This window comes from Metarhizium album (assembly GCF_000804445.1).
Source record: "Metarhizium album ARSEF 1941 chromosome Unknown scaffold_1, whole genome shotgun sequence".
NCBI classification, from domain to species: domain Eukaryota; kingdom Fungi; phylum Ascomycota; class Sordariomycetes; order Hypocreales; family Clavicipitaceae; genus Metarhizium; species Metarhizium album.
In genome coordinates, this window is record NW_024467575.1 from 1,046,723 (window position 1) to 1,063,857 (window position 17,135).

The window sequence follows — 17,135 nt, forward strand, 5'->3', positions numbered from 1 at the left end:
CACCAACAAAGCCCGCACCGAGTTGTTCTATTCCCGGCCCGCAAAACTGACCTCGGGAATCGGTCAACGTGACGTTGTGTTACATCGACTCCGTGGGCCCCAACAGCACAACAAAGGGAAACACGCATGCAGTAACTACGTGTATCACAAGACACCGCAGGGGGTCATTTACCACGTACGAATGAGCCGTAAGGCGTACCACGTCTGACCCACGGGCCACGATGCAGGCGTCGGGTTGCTCCGAGAGACTCCGTGTAAGATGTAAGTTGCCTTGGAGCAACAGGAACCGGCCCCTTTCCCTCCGAGTCCTGACATGTTCGTTGTCATTATTGCCGGCCAACCAAGTCAAGTGTGACTTTTCATAAATATAAAATACCAAGCACCAGCTTGACAGCAACTTGGCGGCACTCGACGCCCACGCCAAAAGTGTCTCACACGCCACTCCCGTCATGACGTCGCAGCCGTCCAAGTTGCTAAACAAACGCACAGCAACTTGACGAGGTCACGACACCAATCTAGACCTCACACAACATCAACACGGCATCGCCCACCATGTGAGCCTCACGCCGGGTCCGGCGGCTACACATTTCCCTCTTGGGTCAACAAGTGACGCTCCCGCATGGCTCCGAGCGCCCGCCCGCTGCCTCCATACCGAGCACGCCGGTCCATGCCATAAAACAAAGCAAAACAGCCAGCCTCCTCGCCGTGCTGCCGTCCCATCACCACCTTCGAGCCCCAGCGTAGGAAGGAGACAGAGACCCGATGGATGAACACCGCTCTTTCCCCCAAGCCAGGCCCCTGGCATCTGCCTTGTCGTCCACGCCCATCCCGAACCTCTCCCTCTCGGCGGCCGGGCTCCTCGCCCTCGCAGACCTCCACACGGTGGCCCAGAGGACCGTCATCACCGGCGGCTCCTCATGGCTCGACGCCCTCGTCCTCGCCCCGGGCCTGCAGTACCAGCAAGCCGTCGATGCACTCTCCCGCACCAGAGACCCTCTCCTCTCCGCCGTGCTCCAGTCCCCGGCCCCCGGCGAGAGCGAGGCCACGGTCTACTCCGTCCACAACGCCGCCATGGTCCAGTACCTCCGGCGGCTGTGGCAGGAAGCATCGCCCAGCCCCAGCGGCAGTCTGACACTAAACGTCGGCGTCGCCAAGAGCCAACAGACCCAAGGGCTCGCTCGCGCCCTGAGCAGTCTTCTTGCCACGCGGCGAAAGGGACCAGCCCACGCCGACACGATGGAAGTCGACTGCCTCAGCCACGTCTTCTACCTGCTGAGCCCGGTGCTGACCGTCGCGGCGAGCACGCTCATGGTGCTGCTATCCGACTGGTGGGGGCTGTCCTTCATCGTGGCCCTCATGGCATCGCGCATCCTCAACATATACTCCATCAAGCAGCGCTCGCGGCCGTCTCCCCCGCCCGTCGACGGCGAGCTGGGCGTGGGCAGCGACCGCGACGCCGAGTACGCAATCCACCTGGGGGACGACGGGTCGCGCGTCCTCCTCCGCGGCCTCGGCTCCGACATCCGTGCCATGACGACGCAGGTCTGGTTGAGGCAGCAGACCGTCGCCGAGAGCTACCTCGAGGCCGCGGCCAAGCTGCTGGTGTACCTGGTCGCGGCCTTCAGCGGGAACCAGACGCAGGCGGGAGCCATGGTCCTCATGGCGCTGCTGGTCTCGAGCGCCGCCCTGCTCGGGCTGAGCAATGCCCACGCGAGGGGACTGCACATGCACGGGAGGACTGCGAGACTGGAGCAGACGGCGTTGGCGGCGGCCGGGGATGCTGAGCACGGCGTCGTCGACGGCGGCGGGAAGCTGTTTGGCTCTTTGCCAGACGACTTGTCGGAGGGCCACGCAGCCGTGGCTGCCTCTTGATTTGCGGAATACGCCGTCGGGACCATGCTCATGACATGGCAGACACGACACGAGCCGGAGCCCGTCACGACTGAAACAGAAAGGATAGGAGGGAGGGAGCGCATCGGTGCCGCTTTTACAGGCCCTATTGTACAATAGACAAATCCAAGAAAAGAAACATCAACGCATCTATATATACCCCTATTCGCGATCTGAGTCGTCGCCTGACAGGGGAACAAGAAAAAAATCCGAAAACAAAAACCCAGGACAAATACCACATCTTCTATTCCCAAAACCGGCAACGCCTCCAGAGTAACCTGCTCAAAGCCCTTGATTCTGATGACGCCCGGCAAACAAGCGTGTAGAATATACCTCATGTCAACCGCAAGCAACTAAATAAGCTGCGCATCCGCTGGCTGGTCCACCTTTTTCTCTTCTGCTTCTGCTTCCGCTTCTGCGCGCTGAGGGTCCCGAGTTGTGTCTGCCGCGGCTGGCTCAGTCGCGGGGGGAGAAGGCACTTTTGGACCTTGCGCTGAAACGTCGTCGACGGGTTTTGGCTCCGGTGCTGGTTCAATTGTTGGCTCTTGCATAGGCTCGTATTTGACTTCGTCCTTGGCCTCTTCCTTGACTGGCTCCATTTGTTCCAAAGCTCCCTGCTCCGCCTTGGGTTCTCTCATGGGAGTGTCTGCTTCCTGAGCGGTTGCTTCCCCGGGCGACGTCTCGTCAGGCGCTTTAGGCGCCAACTCGGGTTCATTCTGAGAGACCTCTGGCATTGGGGCGGGTGGCGTAGGTTTTGTAGCTTGAGAGACCAATTCCGGCTCGGATACGGGAAGCGAGACTTCGGGATGGGAAGTCTCGGTGACAATCGCATCTGGCCTGGGAGAAGCAGCTTCCTTGGACATATTTTCCCTCGACGCCTCCGGTTCTGCTGATCTCTCTAGCTCTGGATGAGCATTGACCAAGGGCGGCGTGTCCTCCTTGGTCTCTGCAAGAGCAGAAACGTCCTTTGGCGGCCAGTTCTCCTTTTGCTGCTCTTCTGTTGGCTCCGATGCTCGCACTGCCGCATCTTTTGTATCTTCTACAGATGCAGTCCCAACCTCTGACGGAGCTCCAGACTCTGTAAGCGGGAACCTTACAGACGCAGAATCTTCAGGTTTGATGGTGTCTTCCGTCATCATGGAATCGTGGGGCTGTAAGGGTGGGCGCTCGGAAACAAAAGCGAGCTCAGAGTGATGGCTTGCTCTGCTTCTTTCTTCGCTGTCTGAGGCTCTATCTTGACCGTCGTCTGCCTTTGGGCTGGAGATGTTGCCTACCTGCTCGGGCGGGGGCGGCAGCAAGGCTTCTTTTGTCAACGAGACCTCAGGGCTAGGTATCTTCGGCAGCGATGCGGCCTCGAGCCTTTCTTCCGCTCGTCCCTGCTGAGTGAGCACATCCATCTTGGGACTTGCTTCAGTCGGTGCTTCACCCATGGGTATATCCACACGCGCCAGGGCCGTCTCCTCATCTCCCGCAGCTGTCGAGGGTGGCTCGGCAATCATGGATTCCACCTTGGACTCGACGTCAGCCATGCGGCTCTGATCCAGTTCTAGGCTGGGCGGGCGAGCGATGTTCGGCATTGATGTAGGCTCCGGCACGAATGCCCGCGCAGCGCTAACAGCTGGAGGGAGCGCCTGCTCCCCCTGAACTTCAGTAGGCGACTGCAGCATCACATTCTTCAATGGACTACCCTCGGGCTTTGGCGAGCTGGTCGCAAGACTGACAAGAGGCGGCGCCAGGGTGAGGGGACTGGGTGGCACTACTTCCGCCTGCGTCATGTCATCCGTAGCGTCAACAGCTGGCTTGCTTGAGCTCGGAGGCTTGAGTTCTTCCAGAATATCTGTCATTTCTTCGTCTTGAATCTTCGAGTCGTCGGTATTGTCGCCCTGGTGATCACCGTCTTCTTGGTCTTCGTCTTCTCCATCCTCACCATCATCTACCTCCTCGTCCTCATCATCCTCGTCGGCATCCGCCATTTCGCTGTCGGGATTAGACGTACTGACGCCTTCTTGATTGATTCCCTACCACACCATAATTAGTGTCCAAAAATGCTGCGCACGTACATCATAGGGATTCTCACATTTTCTCCTTGGCCCTCAATCCTGACAGAAGTCGCCGCACCACCTCCAGCTGAAGCGACACCCAAAGGCTGGCCTTCGCCGGGAAGGGGATTCTTAATCTTCTTCTTTCCTCGCCCAGGGCCGGCCTTGGACTTCCTCTTTGGCGGTGGCGGTCGTCGTCTCAAAGGTGGCACAGGAGTGACAAATGCCTCTGCGGCTGGGGCTGAAGCTGTCTCAACACGCGTGGAAATGATCTCTCCAACTACCTGTTGACCTTCGGCAAGTGTCACTTCCTCCGTATACGGGTTGCCCGCCGCATCTATTCTTCGCACAGTCGCCCTCGTGATAGTCGGCCCTGTAGCTCTGTCTTCGACGGTCTTGCTTGCAATCGTAACCGTGCCCTTTCTCCGTTTAGCCAGGTAAGACAAGCCCGACCCTTCGCTGTTTCGCGGAATCTGCTTCCACAGTTTAATGGAAAACCCCTTGACGGTGGTTTCCTCTTCCTTCTTCTCATTCTTCTCTGCGGCCTGGGCAACCTCAGCTTCAGCCTCTTCTTCCTCGGCGGGCGCAGGTCGCTTATACAATTGACCGGATCTCGCTGCGCGAAGAAGCTCCTGGCTATGTGGTGCCAGCAACGCCGAGTCTTTGGGCATGCCGTGGAGCAGTTCGATGGCCCAGACGTCGTTTTGTTGAAGAGGCTCTTGTGGGAGGGGCGGCGCTACATTGACCCATTCCTGCCGCCATTGTCGCACAGGAAGTCCTAGAATGCCATTAGGAAATGCTCAATTCGATATCCGTGTCAAAGCAAACCTTCAAAGTCATCGTGCTCGGCGTAACCGCTTCGATTGGCGCGTCTTGTCTAAAATGGCAGGTTAGCTCAAGGTGGCAAGTCGACACTCGCACATGGGTAGTACGAACTCCTGGCGCCATTGCTGAGCAGACATGAACTGCTCGGCAGCAGACCTTGAAGACGAGTTCTCGCCTGGTTGTATGCGTAAGCTGCAGTCTGCTTATGCTGATGACTGCCGGAGACAACACAGGCCGTTGTTAATGCGATGCGCCGACCGGGTACAAGTTCGCCTGTTTGATGGGTGGTCTGTTAGAGTTTGGCTGACGCTGGGCGCGACGAGGCCAATTACGAGGCCCGGTGTTGATGACATAAGCACGGGATCCTCCATTCTCATGCAGCAGGAGTCCAACAGTGCCACGAGGTGGCCCGAATAGCGCGATAAAACTTTGCCATACTTGAAGATTGATGAGATTAATTGGGCTCTTGCTATTTGAAAGCTCAAGCAATCCGTCAATGTTGACAGATCTGCAGTCGTGCCGCGTCCTGTTGCAGTCAAGGCCGATACTTGACCAGCCGTTTTGCCGCGCCGCTGGCATTAACAAGACAGCAGAACAACTTGACAATATTGCAATAACTAATCATGGTTGGGCTGTGCTTTTGTTGTCTCCAAGTTTGTCCCTCCAAATCTCAAGTGACTCCTGCCCCAGAATAGGAAAGATGCTCAAGCCAAGGTATCCGTTGTATTCTCAATGTACAATCATTATTCGCCGCCATACTATACAAGCTCCATGCCATATTCACTGAAGCGTCCTCGTCGTCCATCTCAATTCCAGCTACAAGATATTCAGCACTCGTGATTCTTGCAGAAACGCAGCCTCGTTTGAGGAAAAAAAAAGGGGAGGGGGAGGCGGCGCTTACCCTTGTTCCTTCTGCCTAACCACCTGGCCGTCCTTGGCGGTATCCTTGCCCTGCCAAATATCAGCCTCGACTGTGCACTGGGCCGCGGCGTCAGGGTGACTGCGTACCGAGATACCCCCTTCAACGACTAGTCGATCCAGCTGGTAGAATTGCCCAATGACGGTTTGTCGCTGTCGAGGCACAACAATCAGTATCAAGCCAAAGCCAACCCTCAACGCCGGACATTGCCGCATAGCATCACTAAATACCTTCATCGCTTGAAGCTCCCTCAATCCCTTTTGTACCAATTCCTGCACCTTGCGCGGGTCTTGTACGGACATGTTTTCTCGGAAAGCATCTCTCGTTCGGCGCCTTGCGTACTCTCGGAAGTTGTATGCTGAGAACTGCTCGCCCTGCCGTAATAATTGACGATACTATGCGAAATGCTGAGTTAGCCCCTGCCTGAGAGCTACGTTGATCGAGCGCAGACTTGCACCCTATGTTGCGTGCGTAAAAATGCCAGATGGTCGGGAAATCGACTGCAAGGCCCATGTGACGGGCTTTCTCGAGATTCGCATCTGGTATGCCGATTTGCGGAATTTGGAACCACTCACAAGAGATCGAACTTGTTGTGGCATGTCACCCTTCAAACTACCAACGAGCGACATCGTGGAATGGTGATTTTGATGTCGTTGACAAGGAAGAAATTAGCCGGCTTGGAGGGATCGAAGTGTCGTCTGGCTAGACGTGCGCGCTTCGTTCGGGTGGAGAATTGTCCGAGCCCGATTATCACCGAAAATTGCCGTGCTCTTGACTGGCAGACTATTGGCGTCGCCACGCGCCCGACTCCACAGGAGCATTCGTCCAGTTGAGTATTCGTCATCGTCTCACGAACATGGTGATGGAGAAGAGCTTGTCCCGTATCATTGTTCTCAAACGCGATAATGTCTTAGAAAGTTAGTGTCGAGACTTTGAATAGCACAAGAACGACTCGGTCATAGTCATGCGTTTCACGGACAAAGCTCCTGCGCTGTCGAGTGGCGGGTATCATGTCTACTTGTCGCATGCAATGCCGACATCATCTAACTAACGGACGGTCGGCCGCCAGCTTCTTTAAGTTCCTTGCCCTATCCCGGCTTGTCCACTATCCTGGTGGCGGCTATTTGCAGTTCACTGAGACACACGGCTGTTTGAGCCTTCATGAGGCACTGTGGCTGGCTTCATTCTGGTACACTTGCGCCCAAATCGTGAATCTCGGATGATCCTCCACTCTGTTTTTGGCACTGACGGCAGGACACACCATAGCGGCTACTCCATGACGTTGGCTGTAGTTATCATCGCTGCCCCAGCCACCCTCAAGTTCTAGGATGACGCCTTTTCGATGCCTTCTGTATGTAGGTGACAGTCCATGGACAATTCACGATGTCTTTGCGACACCACGATGCTGCATCGTAGCTGTTTGGAGCTCCTTTTGCGCTTCTATTATAGCTTTCAACTCTTCATTTTCTTTAAACAACCTGGTGTCTTCCTTGGTGCTCACGTTGGAATCAAAGATCGAAGCTGTAGCGTCCTCAACTGCATCGACAGGCAAGCCCGTTGAGTTGAGCATGTGGCTGAAACGGCTCTTTTCTTCCAAGGATCCGTCCAGCTGAGCCGTGATAGAGTACTGTCGCTGACCCTGATTTGGTTTTATAACGTTTACAACTTTGCAAAATTGCCTCGCTGCTAGTAGTGGCACAGGAACAAGATTTGTAACAGAAGCGTTAAGATTCGCCAGTTCGGTTGGATGGGAGTTGTCAACGAGACTCCACCGGAGAATTTTGCCCCTGTCATGTCCAGTCAATATCGACGTACCATCAAGGCTCAAACAAATGCAAGATGCGGGACCGTCCGCGGCATCCGAGACTCCCAGAGGAGCATTTACTTGAACAACGATCGAGGCAAGCTCGGCGCTCCGAGATCCAAGCAGTGGCTTGTCTCCAAATAGCTCAACAAGGTACAGTCCTCCGTCTTCAGCGCAGGCAAATAGAGCTCGAGCAGAGGCATCTAGCGAAGCACAAAGTGGCGGAGACGGGAATAAGAGGGTTCGAAGCACTTGGCCTGTTTGGTAGTTCCACAGGATACATGTCTTGTCAGTGCTTGTAGATACACAAAAGCTTGTTTCAGCATTGGTACTTGGTCCGACAAGCAAGTCTGTGACGGCGCCGCGATGGTTGGACAGGGTCAAGTCCGGCTCATGTCCTGCGTCGGTACCATACTCAAGAAGGCGAGGCAAAGACCAAACATGGATGTTGGAGTCGTCTGATGCCGAAAGCAGATGATATGGGGTGACGGCTAGACAAGTAACCGCTTGGACATGGCAAGGCGGTGTAGTAACTTGCCTGCCAGTGGAAATCTGTCTCGTCGGTCAGAGAAAGGAATTTTAGAATCGCAAGGCGATGTGGCAGGCTGCCAAGGATTGTTACGATGAAAAGGAAAACCAGATACTACTCACCTCCCACAGTATGAGTCGTCCCTCAGCTGTGCCCAAGATGAGGACGTTGCCGGCAAGCGCCAGACTACGAATTCGCTCGGGAAAGGCTGCCAAGGTTTCTTGGTTGCCACGCAGCCGGGAGTAGACATGCACATGCGCCTTTTGATCCTGAGCAGCGAATATGTGCGTATCATTGACGGCGATGCAGTGAGGAGGCGCCGAACTCTTCTTGAAAGTAGCCTTGACTGCCCAAGAGGGCGTTAGTGAGTGGCAATATATGCCGACATCCCTTGAAACCGCCGTGTTGGCAGCAATTGGCGACCCGCAGACAGAGGAAATTATCTCCTCAGACAACATGATTGTATGTGCCGGCCCGCGAGGTGAATTGGTGTCGCGTTTCTTTGATGTAGGGCCAGCACTAGCCTCGAGGTCGGAGGTGCAGCGCGTCGAGCGGAAGCCAAGAGAACCAAACACAGACAATCAAAAACCCCGGACTGTGCATAAAAAAAAGGTACAAAACCAATTATTGAAATGCCACAGTCCAAGCCGCGAGCGAGGCTAGATGCTGGAGGCAAGGCGTCCCTGGCTTCTTGGTTCTGGGCGGCAGCAACCAAAAAAAAAAAGAAAGAATTGAATGCGTTCGCAACCCCGTCAAATCATGAGTCTCCAATCCATGCTCAGCGGACGAGCGAGCCCCACACGAGCAAGAGCTTGTTGCAGCTTGTGTGTGGATTGGGAGCGACGAAGCAAAATAGAGCGCTTGAGAATCTTCACAATGCTCGCACGGCAGCACGCCGTACCATACAGTGGGAGGCACCCGACCATGGCGTGCTCTGCCATCAAACGATGGCATATTAGCGTATAGTTACTGCTATACTAATTGGTAGGCAAGCATCGTGCGCCACAGACTGTAGGCCGACAGGGCGCCACGAAACGCAATCCTGGCAGGGAGGGCCAAGCTATTGAAGCATAAGTCGAGACAAATGTGATGAGTGAGGCGTCATAATGCTTTTTCCTCCATGCTTTTTTGTCTTGCTAGAGGAACTTGCTCAAAAGATGAAAACGAGTTTTGCTTCTTGCAGTATACGCGACGTCGTTGCTGGAGGACCCGAGTTCCATCTCGAATGGGAGGCCGTTACCTCGGATTGCTGCGCTCGAACCGGGTATCGTGCTTGCGAGTTTGCCATTCGCAGTTGTCTTTTGTCTTGCTTCACACACGCATATATAGTGGAGAAATTCATTGGATATTGACAAGACGGCCAATTCTGAGCATAATTTGTCAAATGCCCTCGTAGGTGAACGGCCTCGCTTGCTGGCCTCGCTCGTTGTCTGCCTGCCCTGCTCACGTGTGTATGCGCGTGTCCTGGCGCGGCTCATCCCATTCTCAGGGCAGGTGCGACTTGCCGACTTCCGCTTGACAACGTGGCCTCGAGTGCCTGGTGTAAGCCGCGATGCTCAAACGTCTAGACAAAACAACTCACCACCGTCTGCACATTCGTACCCTGGGGCTGCCATGTCCGAAATGATCATATAATACTATTTGTACATTATTTGACCTTGAACCGCTAGTTTCCGACTCGACCCTCGCCTGCTGAGGAATGTCGAGTACGAAAATAAATCCCTTCATCTGCCAAGCCGCTATCCACAATCATCGTTGCGTTATCCACTTGTCAATCAAGCCGCCGTCAAGTGTTGCCTACTTCGTTGGGCACGACTACACCTTTTTCATCATCATGGTTGCTTTTTTTGACCCTCTTCCTAGCTAGGAGGGCTCTAATCGATCAGTAGCCCCTTGCTTCTGTCTCAGGCCCTCGCATCTCCGCCCTGCGTCTTGGTTAATAACTTGATACCACTCGCTGCTTGCTGGCCTCCGGCCTTGGGTGCCCGCACGATCATATTCCGGGAAGTCACTGGCTCAATGCAATGCCCCCTTTTGTCAGCCACTGCATAGTTACTACCTAGCTACGAACGGCAGCCAGAAACGCTAATGATTGCAACCTGACAGACCGATCTCGAGAGAAGCGATTGGCACAATCATCAAATTGCACCAAAACACAACGGGACAGTGCGAAGACGGCTCCGAGGATAAATCATTCCCAGGTCAGTGGCTCATACAGGGGCTTCCAAAGTATTGAGTACGGTGGTTCTGATGGCGCGTTCAATCGCTGGTCGAGCTCCATGCCACATGGCAGCCCTGTGGATGCCTCCCGCTTTGACGAGTCTTAACGCCGCTCGCTTGGGACACTTCGATGTGGCTTTGACGAGTGTCTTGATTGTCGTTGATTTGCCTTTGTGATGCAGCCTCACCGTCATTGACAAGGTCCAGAGTCTCCGAGGTCATTTGTTCTGCCGCATGTTCATTAAACGTGCCGTGGCTTTTGCATTGCGCACCGCAGCTTTGTTAATTAGACTCGACTCTCTTTACAGAGCTGTTGGAGGGTTCACGGCTGTCTATTCACTGGGACTTTCTCCAACTTTCAAGTCACAGACTGCGGTACGAGCATCGTCACAGACGCCTTTGGCACGAATTGTGGAAACCTACAACTGATATGCTTGAGACGGTGCGGTAGGCTAGACGCTGTTGCTCGTTTCTTTTTTTGAGCCGTATTCAACGTCTCCCTTGATGCTGACATGTTGAAGGGTTTTGTAGCGTCGCCTCGCTTGACCCAGAACTGCAACTTTGCTTTTGAATGCAGTTTTGCTTCTTTGATGCCTCGCAGCCACTAGAGTACCATCAACGCCGGCTTGACCTCGTCGCCGCCCTACGATGCGTCATAGAGGGTGCTATAATGCCTCAAATACCCCTCAGTATCAATATTCTTCGCAAAGACAGTGCGACAATCTTTGATTATTGTTGCCACAGTTGTCTCGCCTGAATCAAAACCAACAGCCCCCCCCTTCGCCGCGACATCCAGTTCCACCCCTAGGGCATTCACGCATGATCTGTTGTTTTCTGTCTCTATCTGTTTCTTCCTTAATGTCAGTCTTACCCCATCCTGGTCTGTGCATGGGACGTTTGTTCTGATCGTATGGGAGAATCCCCAACTATTGCTATAACAATACGCCCCGGACCCCCAAAATTCAACACTTTTTCCAGTCTGCGCACTAGGTGTTGCCTTTTTCGATGCAAACAACAGGCAGTGAAAAATCGGCGTTCACGTCTCTGTTTGATTTAAAAATATTTGATATTGGAAGTGAATCGCAAAGGTCATCGACTCCTGGCAGTGAATCGTCATCAACATCGAGGTCCTCGCCATCAAGTGGGAGGACAAGGTCTGTGTCAAGCATGAAGGATCTAATTCCACTTACACTTTCCCTCACTTCCCCAAGTGATTGGAGCGGCAGTCAGCCTACGCCGGCTGACGAAGGCATGAGTGATCGTGTGATCGACTGCCTTCCCGAGGTACTTGCGAGAGACTTGGAATTTTCGGCTGCTATATTTGCGCAGAAAAAAATGACGGCTGGGGCTCCTCAAATTGCAAGTTCCGTTGAAGAGCGAGCAAGAAGTCGTGGTAGCAGGACCGCCTTCTATTCTCCATATTTAGCAGCCTCTGCGAGAGGCCAGTCGCTTGACCCCATTGAGGAAAGGGAATCTACGGCATCATTTATCGACCAAGAAGCAGAGCTTCCGGAAAAAGACGACCTCATTTCTGAATCGACCCCCACAACGAGTCACTCCAGCTCAGACGGCGCCGAACCACCCGAGTTTCGCCCCCGCGGTTCCGTTGTCACGACGGCAACTTCCTTGGCGTCCCTGGCCTGCAGACGAAATAGCTCACCCCCAGCCGATAATCAGTATGAAGGCAGTTGGATTGAGGCTGACTCGGACGGCGAAGATGATGCTGACGGCAATACAGAAGACTATAACGTCGGATCGCTGTCGCCAAGGCCTCCCAGACAGTCTTGCTCCGGGATGAGCTCTCCCGCCACCGAGAGCGGTTCAAAAATCAACATGCCAAACTTTTGGATCGTTGGCCATAATCTCCCACACCAAAAATCACACTCTGTTAGCGGCGAATTCCCGAGGCTGCATGTGCGGCGGCAACGCTCTGGCAAGTCTCTGGACATGCCAGTGAGACCACGAACCATGAACGGGCCAAGAAAAGAGTCTGTAGCAGATACTTTCAAGAGTGGTTCACTTCAAACGCCGTGTCCGGACCAGTGTCAAGGTTTGAAGACACTTCGGCGCATGCAACCCCTTCGAACTAGTACAGCAGACTCATCCTTGCCTACACGGCTGGTAAAGAAGTTGTCCCACGAGCCAGCCATCAATCTGGCGACGTCACCGGCCAGCAACGCCTGCTCGGCGTTTGATGAGGAAGATTTACACCCTGTTGCAAATCGCGGCTCGACCAAACCCCAAGCAGACTTGGTTCGACCGCCAACACTGCCAGAGCCTCTTCAGACTGTCCAGTCATGGCTCAACAGCAGCCTCCAGCCATATCCATGGGCATCCAAAAGCGATGAGGCCGCAAGAGCTGTGCCTTTACCACCAGATGCTATCGAAACACTGCGCGTGTCGGTGGTATGCTTCCCGGAAACGATGCTTCTGACGTCCAGTCTGACTGTCGAGACCATCCGCAGCTACGCGAAGAAAATGCGACACCCCATGCCAGAAGTTTCTAGCATATCCGGAGATGCGTCTATGCAGGCATCAAGGAAATCACTCTGGCGCAAAGTGGTCGACTACAACAAAGGGCCGCATCCATCAAATTTGAAATCAACGCCGAGGTATTCCAATGTCCAAAATGCAGATTCATCCTTGTCGGAAGTGGACGCGCCGAAGCCCTGGGCTCCCATAAAAAATGTATTCTACCACTGTTCCGACTACATTTGCGATGCATTATACGCTCATATCGTGTCGTATAATTACATATCGGCACTAATTGCACGCAACCCCGTGCCACTTGTGAGCAATGGGCGCGCGAACTCGATGAGCTCAAGAGACCAACATCAGCAAGATGATATTCCCAAGAAGGCTGCATCCTTGCTTGGACTCGCAGCGTCCGCAGAAGCAGCGGCAAGAATGAGCCAATTCACCAGGCCCGTCAGCTCGCCCCTCGGCGAATGGAACAAGGAAGGCATCATGACAAGCAGCAGTAGCATGCCCAGTAGCCAGGACAATGCCCTGCGGGTAATACAGAATGGTCTGCTGCGGTGCATCGCAAGACTCGTGGCTACAGCCAAGCTCATGGCAGAAGATGGCGCCGAGGAAGATGGATTGGCAGACGTGGAGGCTGAAGAGGCAGATCCATTGTTCATGAGATGCCTATGCGAAATTGTCCGCGTGGTCGAGGAAGCGTCATAAACACACAGGTTCCTCGGCGCTCCTTGGTCGTTTGCACTCGTTTGGATTCGTCGCCATTCTTTGTAACAAGTCTTGCTATTTCATTTGTAAGTCTGACATAATTGGCAAGTGGCATTCAGATACCCCGGCGGAAAAAGGAGTACTTGTGAAAGAGACTTGAAGATGAGAAAATTTTTTTTTTAAATAAGAAATGACACGTCTTCCAGACGGTTGAAATTAATTAAATCCCGGCGCAGCAGAAATGTCTTGGTGAATAAATGATGAGCATATCGAGTCACTGCTTCCCACATTCGGCCAAACTCCGTCGGTCTGTGTTGTCATGCCATATATGATATGACATCCTCCACTTGCCAGATTTTTATTACTGCTCATGGGCGCCGGCGCCTCGTTGTCCACACCAGATCAAACACCCAGCTTGGCCAGGGCCTCGGCAGCCTGCCGGCTCCAAAGCCTACACTGATCCATGTTGCCGCCCCTCGGACACAGCTCGACAATAGCTCTCATGTACCTGACGACGTCCCAGACGGCGTCGATATCCGGACTCGTCGCCTGCCACCACTTGACGACGCCGCGCCTCTCCAGCTCGCGCTCAAAGACGGCCCTCATGCGGTACTTTTCGTCGTGGCCCTCCTGGGTATACTCGCAGTTCCAGAGGAAGGCGCAGACGGGGTCCCAGCGCACGACGGGCACGACGGCAGCAAACTCCCAGTCCAGAATGGCCGTCACACGGCCGTCAGGCGAGGCCATTACGTTGCCAAAGTGCAGGTCCTTGTGGGCCAGGACCAGAGCCGTGTCGAGCTCGAGGCGCGGCAGGGCGGCCACGAGCCCAGCCAGGCGAGGCAGCAGGTGGCGCGCCCAGGCGAGGGCGTCGTGGGCGGCGACAGCGTGCGCCACGACGCCAATGTAGCCCCTGACAAAGTCGGCGTGGCTCGAGTACGGCCCGACGGGGCCGGGGGTCTGGACGGACTCGTCGCTGCCGAACTCGGCCTCCATGCCGGGCCGGAACCAGAAGGCGTCCTCGAGCAGGGGGCCGGGCAGGACCTCGTCCCCGACGAGCTGGAGGCCGCCGACGTGCCGGAACGGGTGGGCGCGCAGCTCGACCAGCGCGTCGATGAGCTCGTTGACGAGCCTGACCTTGGTGGCGTCGGGGAGGTGCGCGTAGACCGAGTCGACGCTGCGGCCGGGCGCCTCCTCGAGGAGGGTGAACTCGCGGCCGAGCACGTTGTTGGGCGTGTTGTCGTAGCGCACGACGCGGGGGACCGGGATGCGCGTGTTCCTGCGCACCCACGTCATGATGGCCACCTCGTTTGTGGTCTTGAGGTACGGCACGTGCGGGCCCGAGACGCGCAGCACCAGCCTCGTGCCGGCCGGCGAGGCCCAGAGGTCGGCGAGCTCTGCTGCCGGCGGCGGCGACGCATAGTGTATCAAATAGATCCTGTGAAAGGCCGCGTTGACGTGCAGCGGCGTGATGGACCTGGCCGGTGGGAGGGCGAGGAAGGTGAGGAGCGTGGCGATGAGGGACGGGTCGATGGCCGGCGGGAGGCTCTTTCCGGGCGCCATGGCGGCGGGGAGGATGCGGGGATTTGCTGAATTCAACCGTCAGCAGACACAAGGCGGAGCAAAGAGGCGACGACTGATGCTCTGATCACCAGTGACGGTCGAGGTTCGCATGCATCATGGCTTGCCTCTTTGTGTGACGGGGATCCACAGCGCCGGCCGAGACGCGCGCGCGCGGAGGCCCGGAGCCGCCGTCAACCGGCACCGCCAAATTACGGGCACTGCCGCGCGTGCGCCCGTCTCCGACCTGCCCGCGTGCGACTGCCGTCTTGTCGTGGGCAATGTGAGAAGAGTCATCTATTCACCAATGCCTCCGTCAGTGCCGACTGCTCCCTAACGCCGGTCCGGTCCGTGACAAAATTCTATCCTCGCCATGACGTACAAAAAATGGCGAGGAACTGGGTATAATGCGAAAAATTCGCTGTTTTTGCAACGTCATAAAACCAATTAAACCCCATGCCCTTTCCCCCACCCCCAACTTTACTGCAACTTTCTACAACTGCCACGGGCCTTTCTTGTCGCCAAACAGCTCCTCGTGCCAGGGCTTTTGGCCACCCCGTTGACACACGCCCTCCCATTCGATGGATGTAAAGGAGCCGCCGGATTTGGCGTCCAGAGAGGCTGGTTCAAAGACCTTGACTAATTTGTTGCGGAGATCCGACTTGAGCGTCCAGTACTTTGTTACCTGGCCCCCATTGTCTGCCGGTATTCTCGCGAGTGGGCGTATGGCGGTTGTCGAGTCCGCCGGGAGGAGGGCTCGTGCGACCAGCGTGCGAAGTTGCGGGTAGAACCACATCTTGCTCCACCACTCCTTGAGACGGCTCGACTTGAGCTTGTTCACGTAGGCGTTGTGGTGGATGCCCACGGGCGTGACGCCAAAGAAAAAGTCGGTGTAGAGAGATGACTCTCCCCATTTGATGCTCGATAACTGCTTCGGCCCGACGTCGGCCTGGTCGAGTTCGCCGGGCACACCTTGGACGCGGACCTCGCCGTTGGGAACACCAGCTTTGGCTGATTCTCTTTCCAGTGCCTCCTTGTCGTTGAGCTTGACAAAGTAGCCGTCTTCCTCGGCAGAACATGTCGGCGGGATTGTAGTGAAGTTGTAGTCCAGGCCAATGCCGTATTCAAACCGTTGACCCTTGATGGCGGCCTCGGCAATGTTGCGTACGCCCGGCGGCAGATGAGAGAGGTAGTTTTCTGATGCGGTCCCGTTCCAAGCGGTGCCGAGTTTGCGCATCCATTCCCGCCACATTTCCTGATCGCCGATTACTTCGCCAAGAAGAGCTTGGTCGCTCCAGAGCTGTCTTCCCCGGTGGGCGGCAATCTCGACCTTGGCTTTGGCACGAATAAGAGCGTCGCGTAGGGAGCCCATTGTGCCCATGACCATGCCGCTGTTTATGCATCGCGGTCGCATCTTTTTGAATTTCCTGGCTGGATCCAAGGGCATGCTGAGGACCTGGTCGGTGCCATCGCCATACATGTCTGAGGGCATGGGCGACTCGGGCCAGTGCGAGTAGTTTGGATCGGACCCCGAATCGCTCTTGGGGTGGCAGTCCTTGGCTGTGGTCACAACAATGGACTGCTTGGGCGGTTGGATAGGGAAATCTGCTTCAGGGCCTTGGGCATCGGCCCACTGACGCCGCACTCGCTCGTCGGCTTCGCGGTTGAGTTGGTGGTACCGTTGAATGAGCACCGAGGGAGGCAGCTGGAACCAAACGTCGTAAGCATCGACGAGAAGGGCCACATCGTCTTGGTGGACATCGCCATCTTCGCCCTCGGCCAGGGAGAGTATGTTCTCGATGACGGATAAAAAGCTCTCGAGTTTCGCAATGTGGCTGCCGGCCAAGTGCCATTCAGGACGATTGAACTCGCCCCTCCAGTTCAACAAGATTGGTGCTGGATAGCCCAGGGCAACCGCCGACATGACGGATTTGCACAGGTTGATGTGAGGCGAGTCGGCAGGCATGAAGATGCGAAGACGGCGATCGCCACCGACTGAGACGGAATGATTGCCGGGATGCAACGCTTGGAGTTGCTGCGTTGTGAGGACTTTGTCGCTCCCAGTTTGCTTGTATCCAACGGAAGCAATTGAGGGCTATGATTTTTCACGTCATGTCAGTGGGTTGTTGAGTAAAAGATAAGAAGAAAGAAGAAACAAGGCAG

The 17,135-nt window shown here is 55.4% G+C and overlaps 6 protein-coding genes across 6 annotated transcripts; 2 read left to right on the forward strand and 4 right to left on the reverse strand.

The window, feature by feature from the left end:
- Positions 1-762: 762 nt before the first annotated feature.
- Positions 763-1,872, forward strand: MAM_00308 (uncharacterized protein; the record flags this gene model as incomplete). The annotated part of the gene is made up of 1 exon (XM_040819107.1): positions 763-1,872. The coding sequence occupies one exon, from the start codon at positions 763-765 to the stop codon at positions 1,870-1,872; it is 1,110 nt and encodes a 369-aa protein (XP_040682372.1).
- A 371-nt stretch (positions 1,873-2,243) lies between these two features.
- Positions 2,244-5,975, reverse strand: MAM_00309 (LYR family protein; the record flags this gene model as incomplete). The annotated part of the gene is made up of 5 exons (XM_040819108.1): positions 2,244-3,908; positions 3,968-4,707; positions 4,758-4,806; positions 4,866-4,929; positions 5,656-5,975. 5 exons carry the CDS (start codon positions 5,973-5,975, stop codon positions 2,244-2,246), a joined length of 2,838 nt encoding a protein of 945 aa, XP_040682373.1.
- A 1,076-nt stretch (positions 5,976-7,051) lies between these two features.
- MAM_00310 (WD40 repeat-like-containing domain protein) lies at positions 7,052-8,464 on the reverse strand (the record flags this gene model as incomplete). The annotated part of the gene is made up of 2 exons (XM_040819109.1): positions 7,052-8,029; positions 8,129-8,464. The coding sequence occupies 2 exons, from the start codon at positions 8,462-8,464 to the stop codon at positions 7,052-7,054; spliced, it is 1,314 nt and encodes a 437-aa protein (XP_040682374.1).
- Positions 8,465-11,561: 3,097 nt separating this feature from the next.
- On the forward strand, positions 11,562-13,415 carry MAM_00311 (uncharacterized protein; the record flags this gene model as incomplete). The annotated part of the gene is made up of 1 exon (XM_040819110.1): positions 11,562-13,415. The coding sequence occupies one exon, from the start codon at positions 11,562-11,564 to the stop codon at positions 13,413-13,415; it is 1,854 nt and encodes a 617-aa protein (XP_040682375.1).
- Positions 13,416-13,817: 402 nt separating this feature from the next.
- Positions 13,818-14,975, reverse strand: MAM_00312 (Aminoglycoside phosphotransferase; the record flags this gene model as incomplete). Its single annotated transcript, XM_040819111.1, has 1 exon — positions 13,818-14,975. The coding sequence occupies one exon, from the start codon at positions 14,973-14,975 to the stop codon at positions 13,818-13,820; it is 1,158 nt and encodes a 385-aa protein (XP_040682376.1).
- Positions 14,976-15,465: 490 nt separating this feature from the next.
- On the reverse strand, positions 15,466-16,938 carry MAM_00313 (uncharacterized protein; the record flags this gene model as incomplete). The annotated part of the gene is made up of 1 exon (XM_040819112.1): positions 15,466-16,938. One exon carries the CDS (start codon positions 16,936-16,938, stop codon positions 15,466-15,468), a length of 1,473 nt encoding a protein of 490 aa, XP_040682377.1.
- Between the last annotated feature and the right edge of the window lie 197 nt (positions 16,939-17,135).